Here is a 27716-nt window from a genome sequence, read left to right on the forward strand (position 1 = left end):
TAGTAATGTCTCCAAAGCATGAGAGTGGTGATGCTGGCATATTGTTATCATCACTTCATTTGACTGTGAGTTATTATTGTTCTTAATCTCTCACTGAGCCTTATTTATAAGTTAAACTTTAGCATAGGTATGTATGCACAGGAAAACAAATCGTGTTTACAGGGTTCAGTACTCTCTGTGGTTTTAGGCCTCCACTAGGGGTCTTGGAACATGTCCCCTGTCAATAAAGGGAGACAACTGTATTTCTAGACTTGAAGTCCCAGGTTTTATCTTTATTGAAGTTGACTTTGAAAAAACGCTCTTATTTTTCATCTTTCATTTTCGTTTAAACTGGAAATGCAGCTTAAGCGCAGCACTCCGGGCAGTGGAAGGTGACAGTGGTTGTTGGTGGGTGACTCCTAGTGACAGCCATCCCCAGAGAAGCTGGATCCCGAGGAAATGGCAAAATGGACATTCTCTGTAAACCGTGAATGTCTGTAGTGTTTTTTTTTTTTTTTTCCAACTTGAAAATAACAAGTCACGGGCTATGCACGGTGGCTCATGCCTGTAATCCCAGCACTTTGGGAGGCTGAGGTGGGCGGATCATGAGGTCAGGAGATCGAGACCATCCTGGCTAACCCAGTGAAACCCCGTCTCTACTAAAAATACAAAAAATTAGTTGGGCATGGTGGTGGTGCCTGTGGTCCTGGCTACTCGGGAGGCTGAGGCAGGAGAATGGCATGAACTCGGGAGGTGGAGCTTGCAGTGAGCCGAGATCCCACCACTGCACTCCAGCCTGGGTGACAGAGTGAGACTCTGTCTCAAAAAAAAAAGAAAAATAAAAGAAAATAACAAGTCACTAAGTCACTTGATATGAAAAATGCCAGTCAAAGAAACCTGTCTGGATCTAATACAGAATAATTTTAGACTTTCTTGGCCCTTCTTTCAATGCTAAATTGTCTACAAACAGAGAGCCAAATCAGGAATGAACTTCCATTCACAATTGCTTCAAAGAGAATAAAATACCTAGGAATCCAACTTACAAGGGATGTAAAGGACCTCTTCAAGGAGAACTACAAACCACTGCTCAGTGAAATCAAAGAGGACACAAACAAATGGAAGAACATACCATGCTCATGGATAGGAAGAATCAATATCGTGAAAATGGCCATACTGCCCAAAGTTATTTATAGATTCAATGCCATCCCCATCAAGCTACCAATGAGTTTCTTCACAGAATTGGAAAAAACGGCTTTAAAGTTCATATGGAACCAAAAAAGAGCCCGCATTGCCAAGACAATCCTAAGTCAAAAGAACAAAGCTGGAGGCATCACGCTACCTGACTTCAAACTATACTACAAGGCTACAGTAACCAAAACAGCATGGTACTGGTACCAAAACAGAGATATAGACCAATGGAACAGAACAGAGCCCTCAGAAATAATACCACACATCTACAGCCATCTGATCTTTGACAAACCTGACAAAAACAAGAAATGGGGAAAGGACTCCCTATTTAAAAAATGGTGCTGGGAAAATTGGCTAGCCATGAGTAGAAAGCTGAAACTGGATCCTTTCCTTACTCCTTATACGAAAATTAATTCAAGATGGATTAGAGACTTAAATGTTAGACCTAACACCATAAAAACCCTAGAAGAAAACCTAGGTGGTATCATTCAGGACATAGGCATGGGCAAGGACTTCATGTCTAAAACACCAAAAGCAACGGCAGCAAAAGCCAAAATTGACAAATGGGATCAAATTAAACTAAAGAGCTTCTGCACAGCAAAAGAAACTACCATCAGAGTGAACAGGCAACCTACAGAATGGGAGAAAATTTTTGCAATCTGCTCATCTGACAAAGGGCTAATATCCAGAACCTACAAAGAACTCAAACAAATTTACAAGAAAAAAACAAACAACCCCATCAAAAAGTGGGCAAAGGATATGAACAGACATTTCTCAAAAGAAGATATTCATACAGCCAACAGACACATGAAAAAATGCTCATCATCAGTCGCCATCAGAGAAATGCAAATCAAAACCACAATGAGGTACCATCTGACACCAGTTAGAATGGCAATCATTAAAAAGTCAGGAAACAACAGGTGCTGGAGAGGATGTGGAGAAATAGGAACACTTTTACACTGTTGGTGGGATTGTAAACTAGTTCAACCATTATGGAAAACAGTATGGCGATTCCTCAAGGATCTAGATCTAGATGTACCATATGACCCAGCCGTCCCACTACTGGGTATATACCCAAAGGATTATAAATCATGCTGCTATAAAGACACACGCACACGTATGTTTATTGCGGCACTATTCACAATAGCAAAGACTTGGAATCAACCCCAATGTCCATCTGTGACAGACTGGATTAAGAAAATGTGGCACATATACACCATGGAATATTATGCAGCCATAAAAATGGATGAGTTTGCGTCCTTTGTAGAGACATGGATGCAGATGGAAACCATCATTCTTAGCAAACTATCACAAGAACAGAAAACCAAACACCGCATGTTCTCACTCATAGGTGGGAACTGAACAATGAGATCACTTGTCCTCGGGAAGGGGAACATCACACATTGGGGCCTATCATGGGGGGGGAGGGGAGAGGGATTGCATTGGGAGTTATACCTGATATAAATGACCAATTGATCGGTGCTGACGAGTTGATGGGTGCAGCACACCAACATGGCACAAGTATACATATGTAACAAACCTGCACGTTATGCACATGTACCCTAGAACTTAAAGTATAAAAAAAAAAAAAAAAAAAAGAAAATAACAAGTCACTAAGTCACTTGATATGAAAAATGCCAGTCAAAGAAACCTGTCTGGATCTAATACAGAATAATTTTAGACTTTCTTGGCCCTTCTTTCAATGCTAAATTGTCTTTTGCTTTGCTTGTACATTTGCTACTGTATGACCTTCATGTTTTTCTGCAAACTACTAGAAATTGAATACTGATAGCTTTACAGACATGATACTCAGGAATATCATCAGGACATACAGTAGAAGGCTGATCTGTGAACTCACCATTCCGTCACTACTATGAAGAAGAATATCCATTTGAGAAAGCGCCTCGATTTTCCCAGCGTGAGCTTGAATATGCACACCCCTTGGGGCGTCCATGCTTAGACTCCGAGTGGGGGATTCTAATCTGAGGTGAGGAAAAGCAGCAAAAAAAAAGAGATAAAAGAGTATTAAAAGCCATTCCAGCAATCCTTCAGCTTAGCATGGAAAAGATAACTAGTAAGATATAGAAGTCTTCAAGTCGTTCTCAAATGGTAACATACTGTGCGCTATTCGTTGATAAATCCAGAAAAAATGTGAAGTAAGAAATAAACTTTCTATCAATGAGAGCCTATGAGATTAGTATCCTCTAAAAGCCGATAAAAACATGAGGCAGTCCTAATCCCATGCAGCAGTTTCCAATGGCGTAGTGAAGTACTCTGGCATACTATTTCAGAAGAAAATGCCATTTATGAATAACTACACAAAATTATTTTTGCTATGTCGCCCAGGCTAGAGTACGGTGGCTCTTCACAGTTGTGATCATGGTGCATTGCAGCCTCAAATTCCTGGGCTCAAGAGGTCCTCCTGCCTTGGCCTCTCAAGTAGCTGTGGCAGGCTTGTTTTTTTAGTTAAAACACCAATTCATTTAGCAAAAAAAGATAGATGTAAGGACAACACATGCATTTCCACATGTCCAGAATATAAGTTTGGTCTTTTTTAAAAAGATTACAGGGCAAATGGAAAGATTTCTTTTGGAAAAATTACTGAACTGATAGAACTGAAAGGAGGGAAGTTGGCCTCAGCTGGCTTTGGTTTTGTACAATTAATCAGACTCTCCTTGTGGTTAAGCCAAGTACAGAAAGAGAACCAAAAACGTAAGAGTCAGAGGAATTCTCTTACTTGCCTCTGCCTGGAAAAGGCTGCATTTCCACCAGATGGCACAATGTGATCATTTGAAACACTTTTCAGCTGCTCAGCGCCCAAGTTTGAAATGCTGATTTCAAGGAAACGCTTAAAAGGGCAGTAGGAAGCAGAACAAACAGAACCCACTGCAGGCTAGGGTTTCACAGGAGGAGAGGGGCAGGGAGCAGAGAGAAAGGGAAGTGGCTTAAGACAGAAGTACCCGATAATGAATCTGCACTGAAATTGACTGAACATTTTTTGACAGACTTTTTACATCTGATGACTTGCTCCCTTGAATTGGCAAGTTTTTTTTTTTTTTTAATCACTGTTTGTTATAGAAGGCAAAGTTTCATTTTCTGAGCATGTGAAGTTTGACCTGCTATACATTTTGAAGACTTGCCTCGGCCTCCCAAAGTGCTGGGATTACAGGTGTGAGCCACCGCGTTGGACCCCATTGATTCTTATTAATGCTATTTCTTTCCTAATTTTGATTCTGTCTGCTATTAATATCACGATGCCTACTTTCTTTTGGTTAGCATTTCCTGGAACTTTAGGTTGCTCCAAGCCCCATCTTCATCATTCCCTGGTCTAGCCCTGGGATCAGCCACTTCTCCAAGAAATTCTCCTTGGAGAATGGTATGGAGGATGGTATGAGAAACAAAGTTCTGGAAGCCAGTGATTTTATTTTAATTACTTCATGTCTCATTTCTATAATTTCTATTTTGTTATTTCCCAAATCTGCCATTTTCATACCATCTTGTCTTTGTCTTACATTTCTATTCATTTTTTTCCTCATTTGAGCATTTTATTTATACTTGTTCTCAAAATCTCTTTGCTTTGCTCTATGACATAACAGTTCCAGGAGGTTATTTGTAGCAGCTGCTAATTCTAATTCTTCTCTATGGTAGTTCAATTATTCCTTTTTTTTTTTTTGAGACGGAGTCTCGCTCTGTCGCCCAGGCTGGAGTGCAGTGGTGCAATCTCGGCTCACTGCAACCTCTGCCTCCCGGGTTCACGCCATTCTCCTGCCTCAGCCTCCTGAGTAGAATAACTGGGACTACAGGTGCCTGTCACCTCACCTGGCTAATTATTTTGTATTTTTAGTAGAGACGGGATTTCACTGTGTTAAGCCAGGATGGTCTCGATCTCCTGACCTCGTGATCCAGCCACCTCGGCCTCCCAAAGTGCTGGGATTACAGGTGTGAGCCACCGTGTCCGGCCTTCCTCTTTCTTTTAGTAAACTAGTCTTCAGCAGGGACTGTTTCCTTAGGTGTCTTTCTGTCATGCGTGATGGGATAACGTCTTCAATGCAGTTTCTGTTTTCAAATGGTTCTGTGGGTTTCACAGACATTGGTGCAGTTTTTACTGTTAAGTTTCCACCTTGGAGTTCCCATACCATGAAGTAGTATGCATTTGCTTCTCCTACCTCGGCCAGGCAAAGGCTTGCAGGTCATGATTTCTTGTGGGTAATTTTTCAACCCATGGCCTAAGATAGCAGTCTTTCTTGTGACATTGCTGGGCTGATGGGCATATTGTGTGTAATAACCTGATTCACCGGAGGCCAGGATTTTGGAGATTTCTCAGCCAGGGTGTTTCATGAACACTGAACAATCACTTGGAATCGCAGTCCCACATCAGCACTAACGTCCCAGCACCTAGTCTCTATGTATCCTGATTTCTCTATGAGCAGCTTAGCTTAACTCTTCCTTTACTCTCACCATGAGCTGCCTCTTTAGTGTTGGGACCTGGGAATTACCCTTTCTTGGTTTCTAATTGAGCTTAGTATTTATAAACACTTACTAAGTAAACTTTCATATTTACAAGTGTTTCCATCCACACAGTAGTATATGTGTATCTTCCTTGGATAAGTAAAATGAACAAACATGGAAATAATAACTCATTTAATTGACATCACATCCTTATGGTGTTACACAGTATTCAAACCCTCCCTTCTCTGTGGCATCGTCCCAGCTATCAGCCCTGGGAAGATGGTATTTATTTGCCTATGCCACCAACAGAAGTTGTACTTTTATCATAGCAATTAAATACACCGTTCTAACTTGTTTGCATGTTTCCTTTCTCAAGAGACTGTAAACTTATTGAGGTCAAGGACCATGCCTTTTATATCTGGCACATAAACACTTTAATATACTTTTGCTGAATTTTTTAAAAAGAATGAATTACGTCATGTGTGAATGCAAGGTTGCTTAAAGGTAGTTTGTCAGCGTTCATACTTTCCTTGCAAATGATTTTGCCATAAGAAATGTGAACCTAAGGCTGGGCGCGGTGGCTCACGCCTGTAATCCCAGCACTTTGGGAGGCTGAGGCGGGCGGATCACGAGGTCAGGGAATCGAGACCATCCTGGCTAACACGGTGAAACCCCGTCTCTACTAAAAATACAAAAAATTAGCTGGGCGTGGTGGCGGCACCTGTAGTCCCAACTCGGGAGGCTGAGGCAGGAAAATGGGAGCAGAGCTTGCAGTGAGCCGAGATCCGGCCACTGCACTCCAGCCTGGGGACAGAGCAAGACACCGTCTAAAAAGAAAAAAAAAATATATATATATACACACACACACACACACACATATATACACGCACACACACATATATATATAGGCCAGCTAGGATATTCCAGAATCTTTTTACTATAATCAGGTCAGGAATAGTAATGCTGCTGCTGGAACCAGAAATAAAAAGTGGAACACAGTTTATGGCAAGAAGTTGCAGAAGAAGAAGGTATGACCATCGTATAATCAGTCAGAGGCATCTCGGGGTAAATCAAAGAATCAGTCACTCGAGGATCCGCTGGGTGGTGGAGACAGCAAACTGGATGTACACGGGCCCTGGAGTCAAAGCTGAATTTGATTATGAGTGGCTACCTTTTTAGTTTTGTGACTTACAACGTGGAACTATCTGGATCTGAGTTTCTGCCTTTAAAAAATGGGGATAAAATTGCCCATCACTTCATAATTAAATGAAACAAATTCTGTGACAGCACTGAGCACAGTTCCTGGCGGTCGAAAGCATTCAGTGAATTTAGTTCCCGCCTCCCATCCTCACCACAGTGCTCGAGCGTTTCCTTGCAGTTTTGTTATTTTTTTAATTGGCTTGGTTTTAACACTCAAGTTGCTCCCTCAGAACCACCTTTTAAAAAGCAAAAGAATACTCTTGTGCTGTTTCTTTTTCAGTAAGAGTCTGCTGTATATACAATGAGAAGATTTATGTCTTAATGGGATAACATGAGATGAATTATTTAATTGAGATCTATATATTTTTAAAAATTGACATTTACTTTAAAAGTGTTTTGGTTTTCTACAATCTATATTATTTTATAATTGCAAAATGGCCTTAATAGAATTATTTCCACGGATTTGAATCATGTTTCTAACCTGGGAAAGTAAAATGTTTTTCTTCTCTATAAAAATTCTTTAATGTTAATCTTTTGATCCATTTTCAAAATTAACAAACCTTGTTATAATTTAATTACATCACAATTTATTTTTATGTTACAAATGTTCGCTTTGCGGGTAAGATAAATTGAACTCCTATTTGCTTTTGATGAATATTTAACTGGACATTGAATATATAAAAATGCTGCTTTTCCTGATCCTATATTGTTTAGTGTGCATATCTATGAAGTATAATAACAATTTTTTTTTTTTCTTTGAGACGGAGTCTGGCTCTGTCGCCCAGGCTGAATGCAGTGGTGTGGTCTTGGCTCACTGCAACCTCTGCCTCCCAGGTTCAAGCAATTTTTGTGCCTCAGCCTTCTGAGTAGCTGGGATTACAGGCCCATGCCCAGCTGTATAATAACAATTTAAAAAGTGATTGTCGACCAGGCGTGGTGACTCATGCCTGTAATCCCAGCACTTTGGGAGGCTTGAGGTGGATCACTTGAGGTCAGGAGTTCGAGACCAGCCTGGCCAACATAGTGAAACCCCCGTCTCTACTAAAAATACAAAATTTAGCCGGGTGTGGTGGTGGGCACCTGTAATGCCAGCTACTCGGGAGGCTGAGGCAGGAGAATCGCTTGAACCTGTGAGGCAGAGGTTGCAGTGAGCTGAGATTGCTCCCTTGCACTCCAGCTTAGGCAACAAGAGCAAAACTCTGTCTCAAAGAAAAACCAAACAAAAAAAAGATTGTCTGTGTTTGACTTTCCAGTTTACAAAATGCTTTTAACATAATATCTTATTAAATTTTTTCTAGAATACTCTAAGGTGGGAATTACTATCAGTAATGTTTAATATGAGAAAAAATAGTCTGGAAAGGTTAGTTTGGCCTTGGGGTCAACAGGCTTGTCTGTGTAAAGCTAGGATTCCTACTGTACTTCCTATTCCCTATTATACGTAATTTATTAAAATAGATTAATTGCCCTGCATTCACTTCAAGTTTAAATTCTAAATGTGATTTTAAGTGGTAGCATGAACTTTCAGACCATTTAAAATATAATTTGGTTTTGTTATAAAGTACAGATATGTTATTGGAATGAATAGTTTTAGGTGTAAATGACATTCAGTAGCCTAGTGGTAAGATGAAATACACATAGACACAAAGATTCTGTAAAAAAGAATAAATTTATGTATGGAACTGGGTGATTTTTACATATTCAGGATATAAGGTATAGACATAGCAAACGATGAGGAAAGCATGCTAAGTCTGATAAACTAGGCACAAAAGGAAAAAAACTGTATGAGGCACCCAGATTAGTCACATCCACAGAGACAGAAAGTAAAATGGTGAGTGCCGGGGCGACCGGGAGCAGGGAGGGGACTTGCTAAATGGATACAGGGTTTCAGTTTTGCTAGATAAAAAGAGTTCTGGAGATGGATGGTGGTGATGACTACGAAGTAATATGAATGTACTTAAGACTACTGAAGTGGGGGGCGGAGCAAGATGGCCGAATAGGAACAGCTCCAGTCTCCAACTCCCAGCGCGAGCGACACAGAAGACCGGAGATTTCTGCATTTTCAACTGAGGTACTGGGGTCATCTCACTAGGGAGTGCCGGACAATCAGTGCTGGTCAGCTGCTGCAGCCTGACCAGCGAGAGCTGAAGCAGGGCGAGGCATCGCCTCACCTGGGAAGCACAAGGGGGAAGGGAATCCCGTTTCCTAGCCAGGGGAACTGAGACACACAACACCTGGAAAATCGGGTAATTCCCACCCCAACACTGCGCTTTAAACAAACGGGCACACCAGGAGATTATACCCACACCTGGCCAGGAGGGTCCCACGCCCACGGAGCCTCCCTTATTGCTAGCACAGCAGTCTGCGATCTAACCACAAGGCAGCAGCGAGGCTGGGGGAGGGGCGCCCGCCATCACTGAGGCTTAAGTAGGTAAACAAAGCCGCTGGGAAGCTTGAAATGGGTGGAGCTCACAGCAGCTCAAGGAAACCTGCCTGTCTCTGTAGACTCCGCCTCTGGGGACAGGGCTCAGCTAAAGCAGCAGAGGCCTGTCCAGACGCGAACAACTCTGTCTGACAGCTTTGAAGAGAGCAGTGGATCTCCCAACACGGAGGTTGAGGTCTGAGAAGGGGCAGGCTGCCTGCTCAAGTGGGTCCCTGACCCCTGAGTAGCCTAACTGGGAGACATCCCCCACTAGGGGCAGTCTAACACCCCACACCTCACAGGGTGGAGTACACCCCTGAGAGGAAGCTTCCAAAGCAAGAATCAGACAGGTGCACTCGCTGTTCAGCAATATTCTATCTTTGGCAACCTCTGCTGCTGATACCCAGGCAAACAGGGTCTGGAGTGGACCTCAAGCAATCTCCAACAGACCTACAGCTGAGGGTCCTGACTATTAGAAGGAAAACTATCAAACAGGAAGAACACCTATACCAAAACCCCATCAGTACGTCACCATCATCAAAGACCAGAGGCAGATAAAACCACAAAGGTGGGGAAGAAGCAGGGCAGAAAAGCTGGAAATTCAAAAAATAAGAGCGCATCTCCCCCTGCAAAGGAGCGCAGCTCATCGCCAGCAACGGATCAAAGCTGGTCAGAGAATGACTTTGACGAGATGAGAGAAGAAGGCTTCAGTCCATCAAACTTCTCAGAGCTAAAGGAGGAATTACGTACCCAGTGCAAAGAAACTAAAAATCTTGAAAAAAGAGTGGAAGAATTGATAGCTAGAATAATTAATGCAGAGAAGGTCATAAACAAAATGACAGAGATGAAAACCATGACATGAGAAATACATGACAAATCCACAAGCTTCAGTAACCGACTCGATCAACCGGAAGAAAGAGTATCAGCAATTGAGAATCAAATGAATGAAATGAAGTGAGAAGAGAAACCAAAAGAAAAAAGAAGAAAAAGAAATGAACAAAGCCTGCAAGAAGTATGGGATTATGTAAAAAGACCAAATCTACGTCTGATTGGGGTGCCTGAAAGTGAGGGGGAAAATGGAACCAAGTTGGAAAACACTCTTCAGGATATCATCCAGGAGAACTTCCCCAACCTAGTAGGGCAGGCCAACATTCAAATTCAGGAAATACAGAGAACGCCACAAAGATACTCCTCCAGAAGAGCAACTCCAAGACACATAATTGCCAGATTCACCAAAGTTGAAATGAAGGAAAAAATCTTAAGGGCAGCCAGAGAGAAAGGTCGGGTTACCCACAAAGGGAAGCCCATCAGACTAACAGCAGACCTCTCGGCAGAAACTCTACAAGCCAGAAGAGAGTGGGGGCCAATATTCAACATTCTTAAAGAAAAGAATTTTCAACCCAGAATTTCATATCCAGCCAAACTAAGTTTCATAAGTGAAGGAGAAATAAAATTCTTTACAGATAAGCAAATGCTTAGAGATTTTGTCACCACCAGGCCTGCCTTACAAGAGACCCTGAAGGAAGCCCTAAACATGGAAAGGAACAACAGGTACCAGCCATTGCAAAAACATGCCAAAATGTAAAGACCATCGAGGCTAGGAAGGAACTGCATCAACTAACGAGCAAAATAACCAGTTAATATGATAATGGCAGGATCAAGTTCACACATAACAATATTAACCTTAAATGTAAATGGACTAAATGCTCCAATTAAAAGACACAGACTGGCAAACTGGATAAAGAGTCAAGACCCATCAGTCTGCTGTCTTCAGGAGACCCATCTCACATGCAGAGACATACATAGGCTCAAAATAAAGGGATGGAGGAAGATCTACCAAGCAAATGGAGAACAAAAAAAAGCAGGGGTTGCATTCCTAGTCTCTGATAAAACAGACTTTAAACCATCAAAGATCAAAAGAGACAAAGAAGGCCATTACATAATGGTAAAGGGATCAATTCAACAGGAAGAGCTAACTATCCTAAATATATATGCACCCAATACAGGAGCACCCAAATTCATAAAGCAAGTCCTTAGAGACTTACAAAGAGACTTAGACTCCCATACAATAATAATGGGAGACTTCAACACTCCACTGTCAACATTAGACAGATCAACGAGACAGAAAGTTAACAAGGATATCCAGGAATTGAACTCATCTCTGCACCAAGTGGACCTAATAGACATCTATAGAACTCTCCACCCCAAATCAACAGAATATACATTCTTCTCAGCACCACATCACACTTATTCCAAAATTGACCACATAATTGGAAGTAAAGCACTCCTTAGCAAATGTAAAAGAACAGAAATTATAACAGTCTCTCAGACCACAGTGCGATCAAACTAGAACTCAGGACTAAGAAACTCAATGAAAACCACTCAACTACATGGAAACTGAACAACCTGCTCCTGAATGACTACTGGGTACATAACGAAATGAAGGCAGAAATAAAGACGTTCTTTGAAACCAATGAGAACAAAGATACAACATACCAGAATCTCTGGGACACATTTAAAGCAGTGTGTAGAGGGAAATTTATAGCACTAAATGCCCACAAGAGAAAGTTGGAAAGATCTAAAATTGACACTCTAACATCACAATGAAAAGAACTGGAGAAGCAAGAGCAAACACATTCAAAAGCTAGCAGAAGGCAAGAAATAACCAAGATCAGAGCAGAACTGAAGGAGACAGAGACATAAAAAACCCTCCAAAAAATCAATGAATCCAGGAGTTGGTTTTTTGAAAAAATCAACAAAATTGACAGACCGCTAGCAAGACTAATAAAGAAGAAAAGAGAGAAGAATCAAATAGACGCAATAAAAAATGATAAAGGGGATATCACCACCGACCCCACAGAAATACAAACTACCATCAGAGAATACTATAAACACCTCTATGCAAATAAACTAGAAAATCTAGAAGAAATGGATATTTCCTGGACACTTACACTTTTCCAAGACTAAACCAGGAAGAAGTTGAATCCCTGAATAGACCAATAGCAGGCTCTGAAATTGAGGCAATAATTAATAGCCTACCAACCAAAAGAAGTCCAGGACCAGATGGATTCACAGCTGAATTCTACTAGAGGTACAAGGAGGAGCTGGTACCATTCCTTCTGAAACTATTGCAATCAATAGAAAAGAGGGAATCCTCCCCAACTCATTTTATGAGGCTAACATCATCCTGATACCAAAGCCTGGCAGAGACACAACAAAAAAAGAAAATTTTAGACCAATATCCCTGATGAACATCAATGCAAAAATCCTCAATAAAATACTGGCAAAACAGATTCAGCAGCACATCAAAAAGCTTATCCACCATGATCAAGTGGGCTTCATCCCTGGGATGCAAGGCTGGTTCAACATTCGCAAATCAATAAACGTAATCCAGCATATAAACAGAACCAAAGACAAGAACCACATGATTATCTCAATAGATGCAGAAAAGGCTTTTGACAAAATTCAACAGGCCTTCATGCTAAAAACGCTGAATAAATTCGGTATTGATGGAACGTACCTCAAAATAATAAGAGCTATTTATGACAAACCCACAGCCAATATCATACTGAATGGGCAAAAACTGGAAACATTCCCTTTGAAAACTGGCACAAGACAGGGATGCCCTCTCACCACTCCTATTCAACATAGTGTTGGAAGTTCTGGCTAGGGCAATCAGGCAAGAGAAAGAAATCAAGGGTATTCAGTTAGGAAAAGAAGTCAAATTGTCCCTGTTTGCAGATGACGTGATTGTATATTTAGAAAACCCCATTGTCTCAGCCCAAAATCTCCTTAAGCTGATAAGCAACTTCAGCAGTCTCAGGATACAAAATTAATGTGCAAAAATCACAAGCATTCTTATACACCAGTAACAGACAAACAGAGAGCCAAATCAGGAATGAACTTCCATTCACAATTGCTTCAAAGAGAATAAAATACCTAGGAATCCAACTTACAAGGGATGTAAAGGACCTCTTCAAGGAGAACTACAAACCACTGCTCAGTGAAATAAAAGAGGACACAAACAAATGGAAGAACATACCATGCTCATGGATAGGAAGAATCAATATCGTGAAAATGGCCATACTGCCCAAGGTTATTTATAGATTCAATGCCATCCCCATCAAACTACCAATGAGTTTCTTCACAGAATTGGAAAAAAACGGCTTTAAAGTTCATATGGAACCAAAAAAGAGCCCGCATTGCCAAGACAATCCTAGGTCAAAAGAACAAAGCTGGAGGCATCACGCTACCTGACTTCAAACTATACTACAAGGCTACAGTAACCAAAACAGCATGGTACTGGTACCAAAACAGAGATATAGACCAATGGAACAGAACAGAGTCCTCAGAAATAATGCCACACATCTACAGCCATCTGATCTTTGACAAACCTGACAAAAACAAGAAATGGGGAAAGGATTCCCTGTTTAATAAATGGTGCTGGGAAAACTGGCTAGCCATAAGTAGAAAGCTGAAACTGGATCCTTTCCTTACTCCTTATACGAAAATTAATTCAAGATGGATTAGAGACTTAAATGTTAGACCTAATACCATAAAAACCCTAGAAGAAAACCTAGGTAGTACCATTCAGGACATAGGCATGGGCAAGGACTTCATGTCTAAAACACCAAAAGCAATGGCAGCAAAAGCCAAAATTGACAAATGGGATCGAATTAAACTAAAGAGCTTCTGCACAGCAAAAGAAACTACCATCAGAGTGAACAGGCAACCTACAGAATGGGAGAAAATTTTTGCAATCTACTCATCTGACAAAGGGCTAATATCCAGAACCTACAAAGAACTCAAACAAATTTATAAGAAAAAAACAAACAACCCCATCAAAAAGTGGGCAAAGGATATGAACAGACATTTCTCAAAAGAAGATATTCATACAGCCAACAGACACATGAAAAAGTGCTCATCATCACTCGCCATCAGAGAAATGCAAATCAAAACCATAATGAGATACCATCTGACACCAGTTAGAATGGCAATCATTAAAAAGTCAGGAAACAACAGGTGCTGGAGAGGATGTGGAGAAATGGGAACACTTTTACACTGTTGGTGGGATTGTAAACTAGTTCAACCGTTATGGAAAACAGTATGGCAATTCCTTAAGGATCTAGAACTAGAAGTACCATATGACCCAGCCATCCCACTACTGGGTATATACCCAAAGGATTATAAATCATGCTGCTATAAAGACACATGCACACGTATGTTTATTGTGGCACTAAAGGGGAGGGATTGCATTGGGAGTTATACCTGATATAAATGACAAAATTGATGGGTGCTGACGAGGTGATGGGTGCAGCATACCAACATGGCACAAGTATACATATGTAACAAACCTGCACATTATGCACATGTACCTTAGAACTTAAAGTATAATAAAAATAAATAAACATAAGCAAGTCTAATGTAAATATAAACATGTAATACAGCTATTATCCACTTCCTAAAAAAAAAAAAAAAAAAAAACACAAGTGTATACAAAAAAAATGGCTAAAAAGGAGTATTTTATGTTTTCTAAAAAAAAAAAAAAAAAAAACTACTGAAGTGTACACTAAAAATGGCTAAGATGGTGAATTTTATGTTGTGTGCATGTTACTACAAATTAAAACAGACATACACCAAATGTTTCCAACTATTTGGCAAATATGGATTTATCATGCACTTGGTTTTTATAATGTTATTTTCGCTACTAATACTGCATATATCTTTTACAAATTTAAAGTAAAGTGACATTTTCAAGAGTGCCTTTTGCACATTTCACAGCCACACAGGGCACCTTTCTTTTCCACTAAAAGGTTCAAAGGTTTTGCCTTGTTGGCAGATAGTGTAGAGATGGATAATATAATATATATATGCACACGCTTTGTGTTAAGAATTGTAAAACACTTTAGGAAACTTATGCTGACACTTTTCAGGGGAAAAGAATAGGTTTGTAAACTATATGAATCGTAAACCTGAAGCATCTCAATGAACACTTGAGGGGTGAGCAGAGATTCGTGAGGTCTCCTCGGGGAGGGGGCACCCCAGGAAGATGCAGCAGTCAGTGCAAAAGAACAAGGGGATGGTGTGGGACAGTCGGCGAGGATATGGCAGTCACTCATGTCTGGGTGGCAGGGTAGGGGAGGAGGTCCCACCAGTCACAGCCCAGACTATGAAGGGCTGGGAGTGCCCAGTGGAGCACTTAGGATTTTCCTATGGCTGATGTGATGTGGGAGCAAAGAAGCATTTTAACCAGCTTGCATTTAGCAAACTCATTTTGATACCAGCGTGAGAGGCAGACTGGAGAGGAGGAAGCAGGAGGAAAGAGGAGGCTGTGACGAGGCACCAAGTGTGGAGTCAGTAGGACTTTTTGACCTCCTTTGGATTTTAATAAATACTATCTAGTTATAAGCAGAAAGTCTTGAAAATAAAGGCAACGGATGAAATAAGAAACAGGTCGTAGTCACTGCTGACATACTACTCCAGCACATACCACCTTTTCTTCTACAGGAGAGGTTGTTAATATTTGAACAAAAATTCTTACCTAAGGTCTTGAAATGGGTCGGCTCTGACAAGGGGCGTCTCCACTGAATGTTCGAAAAGAGCTCCTTCAGGTCCTAAACAAAAAACAAAGATGTATCAGGAGCAGAAGTAAAACAAGTGGCACCAGACAAAATAAACATTTAGCCTAGATATTCAAGAACATATGGATTTTGTTCTTTGTTGCAGAATTTTTGCAGATGTTTGAGTTACAGGTGGAAAAATAGGCCCAACTGCTTCCCTACTTTTCTGAGGCTATCACAATTTCATTATGTTCCCATAAACAAAATATGTTTTTCAAAGCAATTACAAATTAGCAGGCTTATTTTAAAACTAGAAAGCAGTATTAGTCTTCAAATCAAAAAAGAAAAAAAAGTCCTTCTGAAAGTTGCATACATCCATATATTTTAAGTAATAATAATTTAACTAATTCTCTAGATTTTATGTGCAAAAATTGTATCTTGTGTTACTTGTTTCTCAGGCACTCAGGATATTTACAGAAAAATTACAAGCTTTAAATATTTAAAACGAACCTTCTAATCCCTAGGAATCAGTATGTTCCCAGCTGTTTCATGAGACTGAGAACCTAATTATATGCAAGGCCCTGTGTCAGCTGGGGTGCAGAGAAACAAGGTGAAAGTGACATGTTCTTCGATGCATCCTAACTTGTTTAACAATCAGACCCCTACAATGCAGGTAATATTTTCCCATTGTACCCACGAGGAAGCTGAGGAAGAGAAAGGTTAATTAACTTGCCTAGGGTTCCACAGGTGAGAAGTGGCAAGGCTGTAATTTGAATTCAGAGCCCACACGTTTAATCTATATGCTGTAGGGGTTTTCATACATAAATAACAATATGTGATAGAAAGTAATGTGCCAGTAGCAAAGTGCAACAAAATTATCCGGAGGGTCATCAAGGGGGAAGAATTACTTTAAGGTATCAGGGACGACTATATAAGAAAGTGAAGTGGGTCTGAACCTTAAAATAAATAAACTTCTATGAACATATGGAGATTGTGAGCAAGAATTTCAAAAACAGCAGCAGTCCAGGGGCAGGAAAATGTGCTGAGTGTCCAGGAATCAACAAATAAGCCAATTCACTGGAAGCAACGAATTCTATCTACATGGAATACAAACCTATCTTTCACATTATATTTAAATCTATATCCTCTTGAATTTCATGGGCATATTCACAGATATAAGCAGCACCAAGCACCTCATTGCGTATATACGCTCGTCATGACCTCCCCAGGTTGCTCATGCCTATCTTGGGCCCTGGCCTGCCTAGGGTCCCACCCCTGGCTCAGGCCCTACCCTTGGCTTAAGAGGCTGTGGCTGCCGCTTGAAAAGCTTTTGTCTCTCCCTCGTGGTTCCACAGGAATCTCAGGATTCATCCCCATGCTGTGCACTTTCCTCTTTAGGAAACACAGAGGGTCCCCGACTTGCCATGGCTTTGTAGCAGGCAAGCCACTACAAGTTGAGGAGCTTCTATAATGAAACAACTAAAATGTTTATTTTTAAATCAACTCTTGTACTAGTTTCAATATTGGACACTGAAGAAAAATTGCCTGGGTAAAAGTTTCCCAGCCTCTGTGTTGAGAAATCCTCATCCTGGGCAAAACATCTTTTGAGCAGCTCTTCCTAATTTTTTTTTTTTTTAAGATGGAGTCTCGCTCTGTCACCCAGGCTGAAGTGCAGTGGCACGATCTCCGCTCACTGCAATCTCCGCCTCCCAGGCTCAAGCAATTCTCCTGCCTCAGCCTCCTCAGTAGCTGGGACTATGCATGCCCACCACCACACCCGGCTAATATTTTGTATTTTTAATAGAGACAGGGTTTCACCATGTTGGCCAGTCTGGTCTCAAGCACCTGACCTCCGGTGATCTGTCCGCCTCAGCCTTCCTAAAGTGCTGGGATTACAGGCGCGAGCCACCGCGCCCGGCTAGTCCTACGGTTCACAGTGCCTTCACATTTTCTCCACAGTATTACTGGCTGTATTAGCTTTGTTATTATAATTACTACTTCCTTAGTAATTTTATTTAAATATGAAGATATGATAAAAACCCATACTGGAAAAAAGCCCTTATCCAAGAAATAATAGCTTGTGGCACAAAAGCAAAACAGACTTAAATCAGAACAAAGCGAAATTTTAAAATTACAAACGGATTTAGTAGGATGATTTACATAAAAACTATAATCAACTGAAATAAAGGAACACACATAAGTGAAGGTTAATGTTTCATGAAAATTATAATTTATGTAAATTCTACTCAGATGATAAATAGATCCTCATACATGCTGTAACAAGTCACATTTTCTTAAAATACCACTTAAGCAAAAATGATAATGGAGATCATTATGTAAAGTTAGGCTACACCAAGCACTGGCGTTTCCACAATAAATGGTGCAGTCAAATTTTAGACTATAGTATCTGGTTTGTTGATGTATTGACAACATTTCCTGCTTGGCATACCGAGGAAAATAATGTAACATAGTAATCTGTAAAATAATATGCATTCATTTTATCCTTTTCTTTCCTCCTTGCTTCTTCTGATTTGCAAAATATAAAAGAAAATGTAAATTTTAATACACCTCAAGTCAATTCTCAAGAAGACAAGCAGACAGCTACACTTAGTTTTATATAAGTATATTTACTGTGGTTTATGTAGCATTGTTTGAAACCCAAGTAATGCTTTGTTATCACGAACCTAGAATGAGCTTTATGAATCATCAAAAAATAATGATTTCTTTCCATAACTAAGATATAGAAACAAAAGGAATGTGGGCATAAAATTTTCTGTAATTATTTTCTCCATTTTTATATAAACAAGATGATATTATGAATGAGAAAAAAGCAACACATTTTACTTTCTATAACACCTACCCTTGTAAAACAAAACTAGAGACTGCAATCTATTCCACTTTCATAGGCAATTTTTATTTGAGCACAGTGTTGGGTCAAAATAAATGCAGAGATAAATCTCTAAATTAAATGATTTTTGGGGGAATCACAGAACTGCAATTTGGGGCATATCTCCAAAGAACAAAGAAAAAGTTGGGAGTTTTATTAGAAAGAGAAATGTGGGCAGGTGCAGGGACTCACGCCGGTAATCCCAGCACATCGGGAGGCCAAGGCGGGCAGATCACTTGAGGTCAGGAGTTCGAAACCAGCCTGGCCAACATGATCAAACCCCGTCTCTACTAAAAATACAAAAATTAGCCAGGTGTGGTGGTGCACTCCCGTAATCCCAGCTATTCGGGAGGCTGAGGCATGAGAATCCTTTGAACCTGGGAGGTGTAGGTTGCGGTGAGCCAAGATCTTACCATTGCACTCTAGCCTGGGCAAGAAAGTGAGACTCCATCTCAAAAGAAAACAAAGAAATGTTATGTATTGTTTTGAAAGAAGGCTCACTGGCACTAGAGAAGCTTTTGGGAGCTGGCAAGCTCTGATTGGTGAGTGAGGGCAGCAGGTAGAACACTTGTTGGTGTCATGGCAGGTCGTTTCAGCATTTACTAGGTACCACCGGTCTTAGGGTGACAGCAGGCCATTTCAGCGGCTGGGCTTGAGGAAAATTCAGTCCTTGAAAAAGGTGCTACGTGCCCTGAGTGTTTTTCCCCAGCCCCTCGATTTGCTTGGGTATGACAACATGACCCAATTCGTATAATCACCTTTCACAGCAGCTTCAATTCTCTTTCCCAATAGCTGAATTTATTCAAAGAGTTTCAGTGGCGCTATTTTCCAGGGTAGTAAAACTTGGTAATTAGTTTTTAAATGCGTGCCAATTACTTACCTTCTAATGTAACTATAATTAGTGATATTATATTGACATATGATTATGGTAATGTACTTATAGGGAGATAGAAAATCTATAAACTGATATGTATTATCTTTAAATAAGAGCAGCAGTTTCTCTACATTGAAATGATAAATGTCCAAATTACATGCTCTTGATTATATCATTACTATTCAGCCTCAAAGTTAAATACTCCTCGGAACTTATTTGCATATAATAAAATGAATTTTCCTAAATGGTTTCATAAAATGATTCTCAGGAAATGGTTGTTGATCTTCAATTTAATTGCATTTGCTTTATGTTTGCATTCATTTAAATATTCACAACCAAGATGATATAAGAAATGTAATTGGTGTAATACCTCTTCTTTGTGGAAAATAAAACATATTATTTGAAGTCCTATACTCTAAAATTTTAGACAGGAAAAAAGTTCTACTATAAAATATCATTATATAAATCATGCATTAAAATGACCCTGTATAATATGCATTATTTATATAGGAAAGTACAAATAAAAAGGAAAATAAAGGAAAGCCTAGTCTAATAATGTTAACTTTTTTATTTTTAGAATATGTCATTGAGATTAGACATGTCCGTTTCTACTGTGAAGCAGTAGTACTCAATATCATTCTTCCCTTCTGGATCCTAGAGCATTGTATGATGAATGATGCTCACATGAAGATCCATAGTAAGACTGTGGTGCAAGATGGATTGAGATGGCCATGAAGGCAGTTGGAAAGTTCAAGGTACAGAGCCCAGCAATCATGACACTCTTGGACAGAGCTCAGCAACTGAATGGCAAATTACTCTAAGTTGCTACATTCTTTGCAACATACTGTTGTTTCTAGGTTCCTTCAGTTATAGAAATACATACAATTCAATATTAATACTTCTGTTCAAACAGTAATATATTATGTATCTCAGACATGCATTCATTTTTGTATCAACACTGATAACTATTTGTTAAGATTCATTCTACACATTCATCGAGCATTTATGGACTGATATGGGCTTTTCAAGTGATGTCAAAAAAATTCCATTTCTCTTCTTCAGGCAAACTTCCGCTTAATGTCCCCACATATTGCCTCTACTGCCTCCCATCCTATTCACTTTGTAATCACTTCAACCTGCCTTTTGCCTTTATTACTCCAATGAAAAATGCTCTCCTTAAGATTGCAATGACTTCCATAATAATAAATCCAATGACAATTTCTGTCATCTCTCCTGGGTCCAAATTCTGAGAAAATAGTCTCTCTTGACACCAGAAAAATGATTATTGTAATATTCCTCCCACCGCATTGCCTGTCCCTTATTCTCCTTTGGTGGCTGCTCTGCCTTTATTTGGCCTCTACCGCTGGCATTTTTCAGAGCTCAGTTGGTTGATGACGCCCACATTTATCTCTAGTCTGGACTTCTGCTCTGAGCAGTAGCTAACTCACATGCCCAATAGCTGACATGACATGTGCACCTGGCAGTTTTCCCAGATGATCTTCAGTTTACGTGTCTAAAATATTAACTGTTGATGCTGCCTGCCCTGCAAACGAATTATCCTCCTCCTCAGGCCTCTCCATTACCCAGAGAGTAATGCCATCACCCAAAACAAATATTATCTTTGAGTGTCCTCTTGGCTGCCTACCGTATATCCGATTCATGGGCAAGCCTGTAGCTGTCAGATCTTAAATTGGAATAATTGACTTCCCTCTCTGACCATTGCTACCACCCAATCCAGGTCACCTTCGCCGATTACCTGTACTACAATTGACATCCTCCTAACTGGTCTTACTGCTTCCATTCTTTCCTCCAACCTCCCTTGTAGTGGTTGGACTGATCTTAAGATGTATAATGAATCAAGGAGTACCCTGTTCAAAACAATTCAATGCCTCCCCATTGAATTACAACAAATCCTAACTTCTTATAATGGCCAGAAAATCCCCTGCATAATCTGGTCCCACTCTATCTCCCTTTACACCAGGCTTTTTTCAGACTCAAACCTGGTAAGATTAAAAATAAAAATCATGAAATAATGTGGCATAGATAAGCCAAACACAGCAGTTATCACAATGAATGTGAATGTTTTAAATTCCACATTAAAAATCAAAATAAATTACATTACAAAAAATAAATCCAGCCAAATGCCACATAGAAAAGAAATTCAAATAATTTAATATGAGAAAAATTTCAGCTGGGAGAGTCACTTAAGAGGCCAAATCACTGAGGCCCTCTTAGAGACAGATGTTGACAGAACTCTTTGTGGCGGCAAGTGATGTCTGCAATTGATGGAATCATTTTGCAACCAAAAAGGGAATTATCAACTTGCAGAGAAGAAAAGGTAGAGAAATATTACGTGGCTACTAAATTAATCAACAACCTGGGGTTACCCTTTCCACAGCCTTCCTATATGAGATAATATATGTCCTTCCAGTTTAAACCTGTTTTAATTGGGACTCTTATTCCTTTCAGCTGAAATACCATTGACTGCAGCACAGCACTGACCGCTGCGTGCGGTGCTGCATCAGCCAGTGTTCTGTGCCCTTGGGTACGCGTTTGAAGGATATGGTGCTCCTAAAAGCACCTTCCAGATATCTGTCTTCACGTCTTTTTCAACTTAACATCCTTGTTTATTTTCACTTCCTCAGTTGCTGAACACGTTGTTCTCCAGGTCCATTTTTGTCACTGGCTATAATTATGGGTGACTCTAGCATTTCTACACTATCACTTTTGACTTTATGTGATCTTGCTTAGCGGCACAGAAGGCATGAAGAATTGGGACTGTTGCTAGATCTTACTTTTTCTCATTAATGGTGGGAAATGGATACCATTAAAGAACTCTGTTTTTAAAGATAATAATATTGGGAAACGGACCGAGCCTAGCAAATTGTTGCCAGGGAGCTAAAATACACTTACGGTGGCCAAACTAACAATTTGTCATCTGGCAGAAGTCAGTTCTGGCAATGGTGTAGAATAGTTTTTTGAAGACAACATTGTGATGTTATTCCAATGGTATGTTCTGTAATTTGGGTTAATAAAAGAAACGTTAACTTTGGCCACTTGGTGGCTAATTTTGTCGGGGAGGAAGATGAGCCTGCTCAAAGGCCTAAATCGATTTCAGACTGAACTGGTGAAATTGTGTAATCACTTCCATAAATTTCACTTAAAAACTATTATTCAGTAGCCTAGTTGACTAAAGTCTAAATGGAAGCTGTTTAAGAATTAAAGAGAAGTTTTAGCTTATTTGAGTCATTAAAACAATAGCAATAGCAATTGTCTTAATTACTCAAAGAATGGCAATTCGAGTCAGGATTAGGACTTGGTGCAGCCAGGAGTTTCGAGTGCACCGTCTTAAGGAGAGAGCCACTTTATTTTCCCCTTTCATTAGAGCTATGGGCTGCTGTGCAAGGGATGAGAGCGGAGAGAAGAAGCAAAGAATTGGGTTTTCTTTCCAGTCCTCAGAGTGAGGCCGCCTGTCGCTTTTCCTACCACTGCTCTTTCCTTGGCTGTCAACTGCTGTTGCTTTTGCTGACCTGAGAAACTCCAAAGGCTACTTGGTGTCAATCCAAGTAGATTTATGACAAATGTGTCATATCCAGAATCTACAAGGAACTTAAACAAATTTACAAGAAAAAAACAACCCCATCAAAAAGTGGGCAAGGATATGAACAGACACTTCTCAAAAGAAGACATTTATGCAGCCAACAGACATATGAAAAAAAAACTCATCATCACTGGTCATTAGAGAAATGCAAATCAAAACCACACCAGTTAGAATGGCGATTATTAAAAAGTCAGGAAACAACAGGTGCTGGAGAGGATGTGGAGAAATAGGAACGCTTTTATATTGTTGGTGGGAGTGTAAATTAGTTCAACCATTGTGGAAGACAGTGTGGCAATTCCTCAGAGATCTAGAACCAGAAATACCATTTGACCCAGCAATCCCATCACTGGGTATATACCCAAAGGATTATAAATCATTCTACTATAAAGACCCATGCACACGCATGTTTACTGTGGCACTATTCACAATAGCAAAGACTTGGAATCAACCCAAATGCCCATCAATGATAGATTGGATAAAGAAAATGTGACACATATACACCATGGCATACTATACAGCCATAAAAAAGATGAGTTCATGTCCTTTGCAGGGACATGGATGAAGCTGGAACCCATCATTCTCAGCAAACTAACACAGGAACAGAAAACCAAACACTGCATGTTCTCACTCATTAGTGGGAGTTGAACAATGAGAACACATGGACTCAGGGAGGGGAACATCACACACTGGGGCCTGTTGGGGAGTGGGGGGCTAGGAAAGGGACAGCATTAGGAGAAATACCTAATGTAGATTACGGGTTGATGGGTGCTGCAAACCACCATGGCATGTGTATTCCTATGTAACAAACCTGCACGTTCTGCACAAATATCCCAGAACTTAAAGTATAAACAAAAGTTACCCACTGCTATTTTCAGCAATTGTCCATTAATATCTGTTCATGAGTACAGTCTGCGTAGAATGCTAATCCTTATGTTTTCTTCCTGATAAACTCCTACCCATCTTTCTAGGACCAGCTCAAATGTCTCTTTCCTGGATAAATCATTGCTGACCTATTCTGCTTCTCTTTCCACGCATCACACCCGGCAGAATGAATCCTTTTCTCTGGGCTGCTCCTGTAGGCTTTTGCTCAAACATCTTTTAGTGTCCTTAGCTGATTGTATCCAACAAATTAATTTGTGTTTCCACCTCCCCAGCCAAAGCGTAAGCATCATGTAAAAGGAAGCATGTCTGAATTATTTTGTACTGGAGGCTTTCAGGTTAGTCACTGACACACAGCAAATGCTATGTAAATACTAATTCCAGAGAAACAGTATAAATTTAAGTGCTTCTAAATTGGGGGTGATTTTACTCCCTCTCCCCCAATAATGGGGAACTTTGGCCAAGTTGGGAGAGATTTTTGGTTGTCACAACTGGTGGGGTGGGAATGCTACTAGCACCTAGTGAGGCTAAGGATACCACTAAATGGCTAAGGATGCTGCTAACGTCCCGCAATGCACAGGACAGTCTCCCCCAATCTCCACCAAAAACATTATCCAGCCCAAAATGTTAACAATGCTAAGGTTCAATAGCAAAGACATAGAATCACCCTAAATGCCCATCAGTGACAGACTGGATAAAGAAAATGTGGAATACTATGCAGTCATTAAAAAGAATGTGATCACGCACGCCCTTCTAGGGACATGGATGGAGCTGGAGACTATTATCCTTAGCAAACTAAGACAGGAACAGAAAACCAAATTCTGCATGTTCTCACCTATAAGTGGGAGCTAAATGATGAGAACATGTGGACACAGAGAGGAGAACAACAGACACTGAGGCCTATTGGAGGGTGGAGGATGGGAGGAGGGAGAGGAACAGCAAAAATAACTAATAACCTGGGTTAATACCTGGGTGATGAAATAATCTGTACAACAAACCCCCATGACACAAGTTACCTATGTAATAAACCTACACTTGTACCCGTGAACTTAAAGTTTAAAAAAAAAAAACCAGTGTTAAGATCGACAAAGCCTGCTGTAGACAATGGTTAGAGAGTCAGACCTTGGATAGAGACAAAACAAGAAGGGAAACATCAAAACTGTGGAACCTCTTAGTTTCTTTAATCACAAAATGTAAGGAAGCCAATAACGTATTGGAAAATTGAGAAGAATTACGGTTTGCTCAAAACTGTACTGTTTGTACACTCTCAGTTCATGGTGTCTCTGGCGATAAGAACTAGAAATGTTTGCAACACCAAAATAACCAGGAAAGCGTAGAGTCATTGGGGGGGGGTATATTTTGCTTAGTTAGCTGCACTGCAGAGGAGGAGTTTGGGAGAAAACTGTGCCTCAGGCAAAAACAATTATGAAAGAGAAGATTATAACTTGTCTTTTAACAGGACAACTTGAATGCAGGTTCTAGAGCAGGGACTCCAGATCCCTGGGCCATAGACGGGTCCTGGTCTGCGGCCTGTTAGGAACTGGGCCTCATAGCAGGAGGTGAGCAGCAGGCCAGCGAGTATTACTGCCTGAGCTCCGCCTCCTATCAGATCAGTGGAGGCATGAGATTCTCATAGGAGGGCGAACCCTGCTGTGAACTGTACGTGTGAGGGATCTAGGTTGCGTGCTCCTGATGAGAATCTAATACCTGAGGATCTGAGGTGGAGTCGTTTCATTCTAAAACCATCTCCCACACTGTGAAAACATTTTCTTCCATGAAACCAGTCCCTGGTGCCAAAACGGTTGGGGACTGCTGTTCTACGGAGAGTGTCGACACGTTGCTGACCTGTTGTTTCTCCTGCTGATTCACGTTAGTCCAGGGCAGTGGTTCTCAAAGTGTGGTCCCCAGAGCTGTGGCATCAGCAGTACCTGGGGACTTCCCAGAAACACAGATTCTCAAGTCACATTCCAGACCTGCTGAATCCGAAGCTCTGGGGATGAGGGCCAGCACTCTTATTATTATTATTATTATTATTATTATTATTATTACTATTGAGACATGGTCTCACTCTGTCACCCAGGCTGGAGTGCAGTGGTTCAATCTCAGCTCACTGCAACCTCTGCCTCCCAGGCTCAGGTGATCCTCCCACCTCAGCCTCCTGAGTAATTGGGACCACAGGCACGCATCACTGTGCCCAGCTAATTTTTGTATTTTTTCTTTTGTAGAGATGGGGTTTCGCTATGTTGTTCAGGCTGGTCTTAAACTCATGGGCTCAAGCGATCCACCTACCTCAGCCTCCCAAAGTGCTGGGATTACAGGTGTGAACCATTGTGCCTGGCCCCCAGCAGTATATTTTAAACAAGCCCTCTGGATGGTTCTGACGCATGCATACAAGTAATAAATAATACAGTTGCTTACCAATTTTTCTCACCTGTTCCTCTAATTGATGTCATGGCCCGGAACAAGCCCTGGGCTAAGGAAAAGTTCATTTTACTGATTTTCTGGGTAGGAAGGCTTGCGTTTGAAGCGATCTAAGCTGTTAAACTATTTTCCCTGCAGATTTTACTGCCCTGCAGTGCAATGATACTCTACCAAGAACTCTGCTGTCCTTTGCATACTTAATCTACTTAACCCGGCAATGATAGTACAGCTGACATTATCAACTCACTTTTAGAAGTCAGGAAACAGAAAACAAAAATTAACTTATTTGAAATTATGCAGCTAGTAATTGCAGAGGTAGGAACTGAATCCAGGTCTACCCAGCCCGTATTCTTTATCGTACGCAACAGTGCATTTCTGATGCTCAAGGTGCTTTGTTGGACAATGACCAATTTCCTTTAACTAAATGCCCTAGTGTCTTTCATTTTAGTAACAAAACCAGATACATTACTGTCTTACAGTATGCAACATTAGGTTATGATTGTTGTAGTTTGTTAGGGCCGGTAATAGGGTGGAGTCTACTTCCCTGGCCAGGAAATACTATTTGTTTTTCATTTGGGAGTACTGATAGGATTGTGTGAGACAATAACATCGCTACTGTTCTCACAGTAGTGCAGAAGGGCACTGGAATAGATTTAACAAGTGTCTGCTTATGTCTTATAGTCTTTAGCAAGTGAATTTAGAGTATGTTCCAAAAAATTTTTTTAATAAAATGGTCTCTTCTCAGTCTTAAAAATGAGTCCTATGAGACCGGTATTCAACTTTTAGTTCAAAAAGAGAACTTTTTTTGTAGAAATATAAGGAATTCAAGTACATGATGAGAATAAAAGAAACTTGGGAAACAGATACTTGAACTGCACAGATAACAGTGACATTTGATAAGTCTGTGGGTTACTCCAGTTAGAAAAAGACAAAGGGTGGCAGGGCGCTGTGGCTCACACCTGTAATCCCAGCACTTTGGGAGGCCGAGGCTGGTGAATCATTTGAGGTCAGGAGTTTGAGACCAGCCTGGCCAACATGGAGAAACCCTGCCTCTACTAAAAATACAAAAATTAGCCAGGCGTGATGGTGGGTGCCTGTAGTCCCAGCTACTCAGGAGGCTGAGGCAGGAAAATCGCTTGAACCCAGGAGGCGGAGGTTGCAGTGAGCCAAGATTGTGCTACTACATTCTAGCCTGGGTAACAGAGCAAGACTCTGTCTAAAAAAAAAAAAAAAAAAAAAAAAAAAAAAAAAAAAAAAAA

The 27716-nt window shown here is 40.5% G+C and overlaps 1 protein-coding gene across 1 annotated transcript in view; it reads right to left on the bottom strand.

The window, feature by feature from the left end:
- Nucleotides 1-27716, bottom strand: part of SGCG (sarcoglycan gamma) — an 89908-nt gene that overhangs the window by 4391 nt on the left and 57801 nt on the right. The window contains exons 6-7 of the mRNA XM_023190316.2: nt 15777-15849; nt 3026-3149 (exon numbers count right to left, since the gene is read on the bottom strand). Of these exons, the coding sequence (XP_023046084.2) occupies nt 3026-3149; nt 15777-15849 (197 nt within the window). The remainder of the gene's footprint in view (nt 1-3025; nt 3150-15776; nt 15850-27716) is intronic.

The sequence above is a fragment of the Piliocolobus tephrosceles genome, chromosome X (assembly GCF_002776525.5).
Source record: "Piliocolobus tephrosceles isolate RC106 chromosome X, ASM277652v3, whole genome shotgun sequence".
Classification (NCBI taxonomy): Eukaryota; Metazoa; Chordata; class Mammalia; order Primates; family Cercopithecidae; genus Piliocolobus; species Piliocolobus tephrosceles.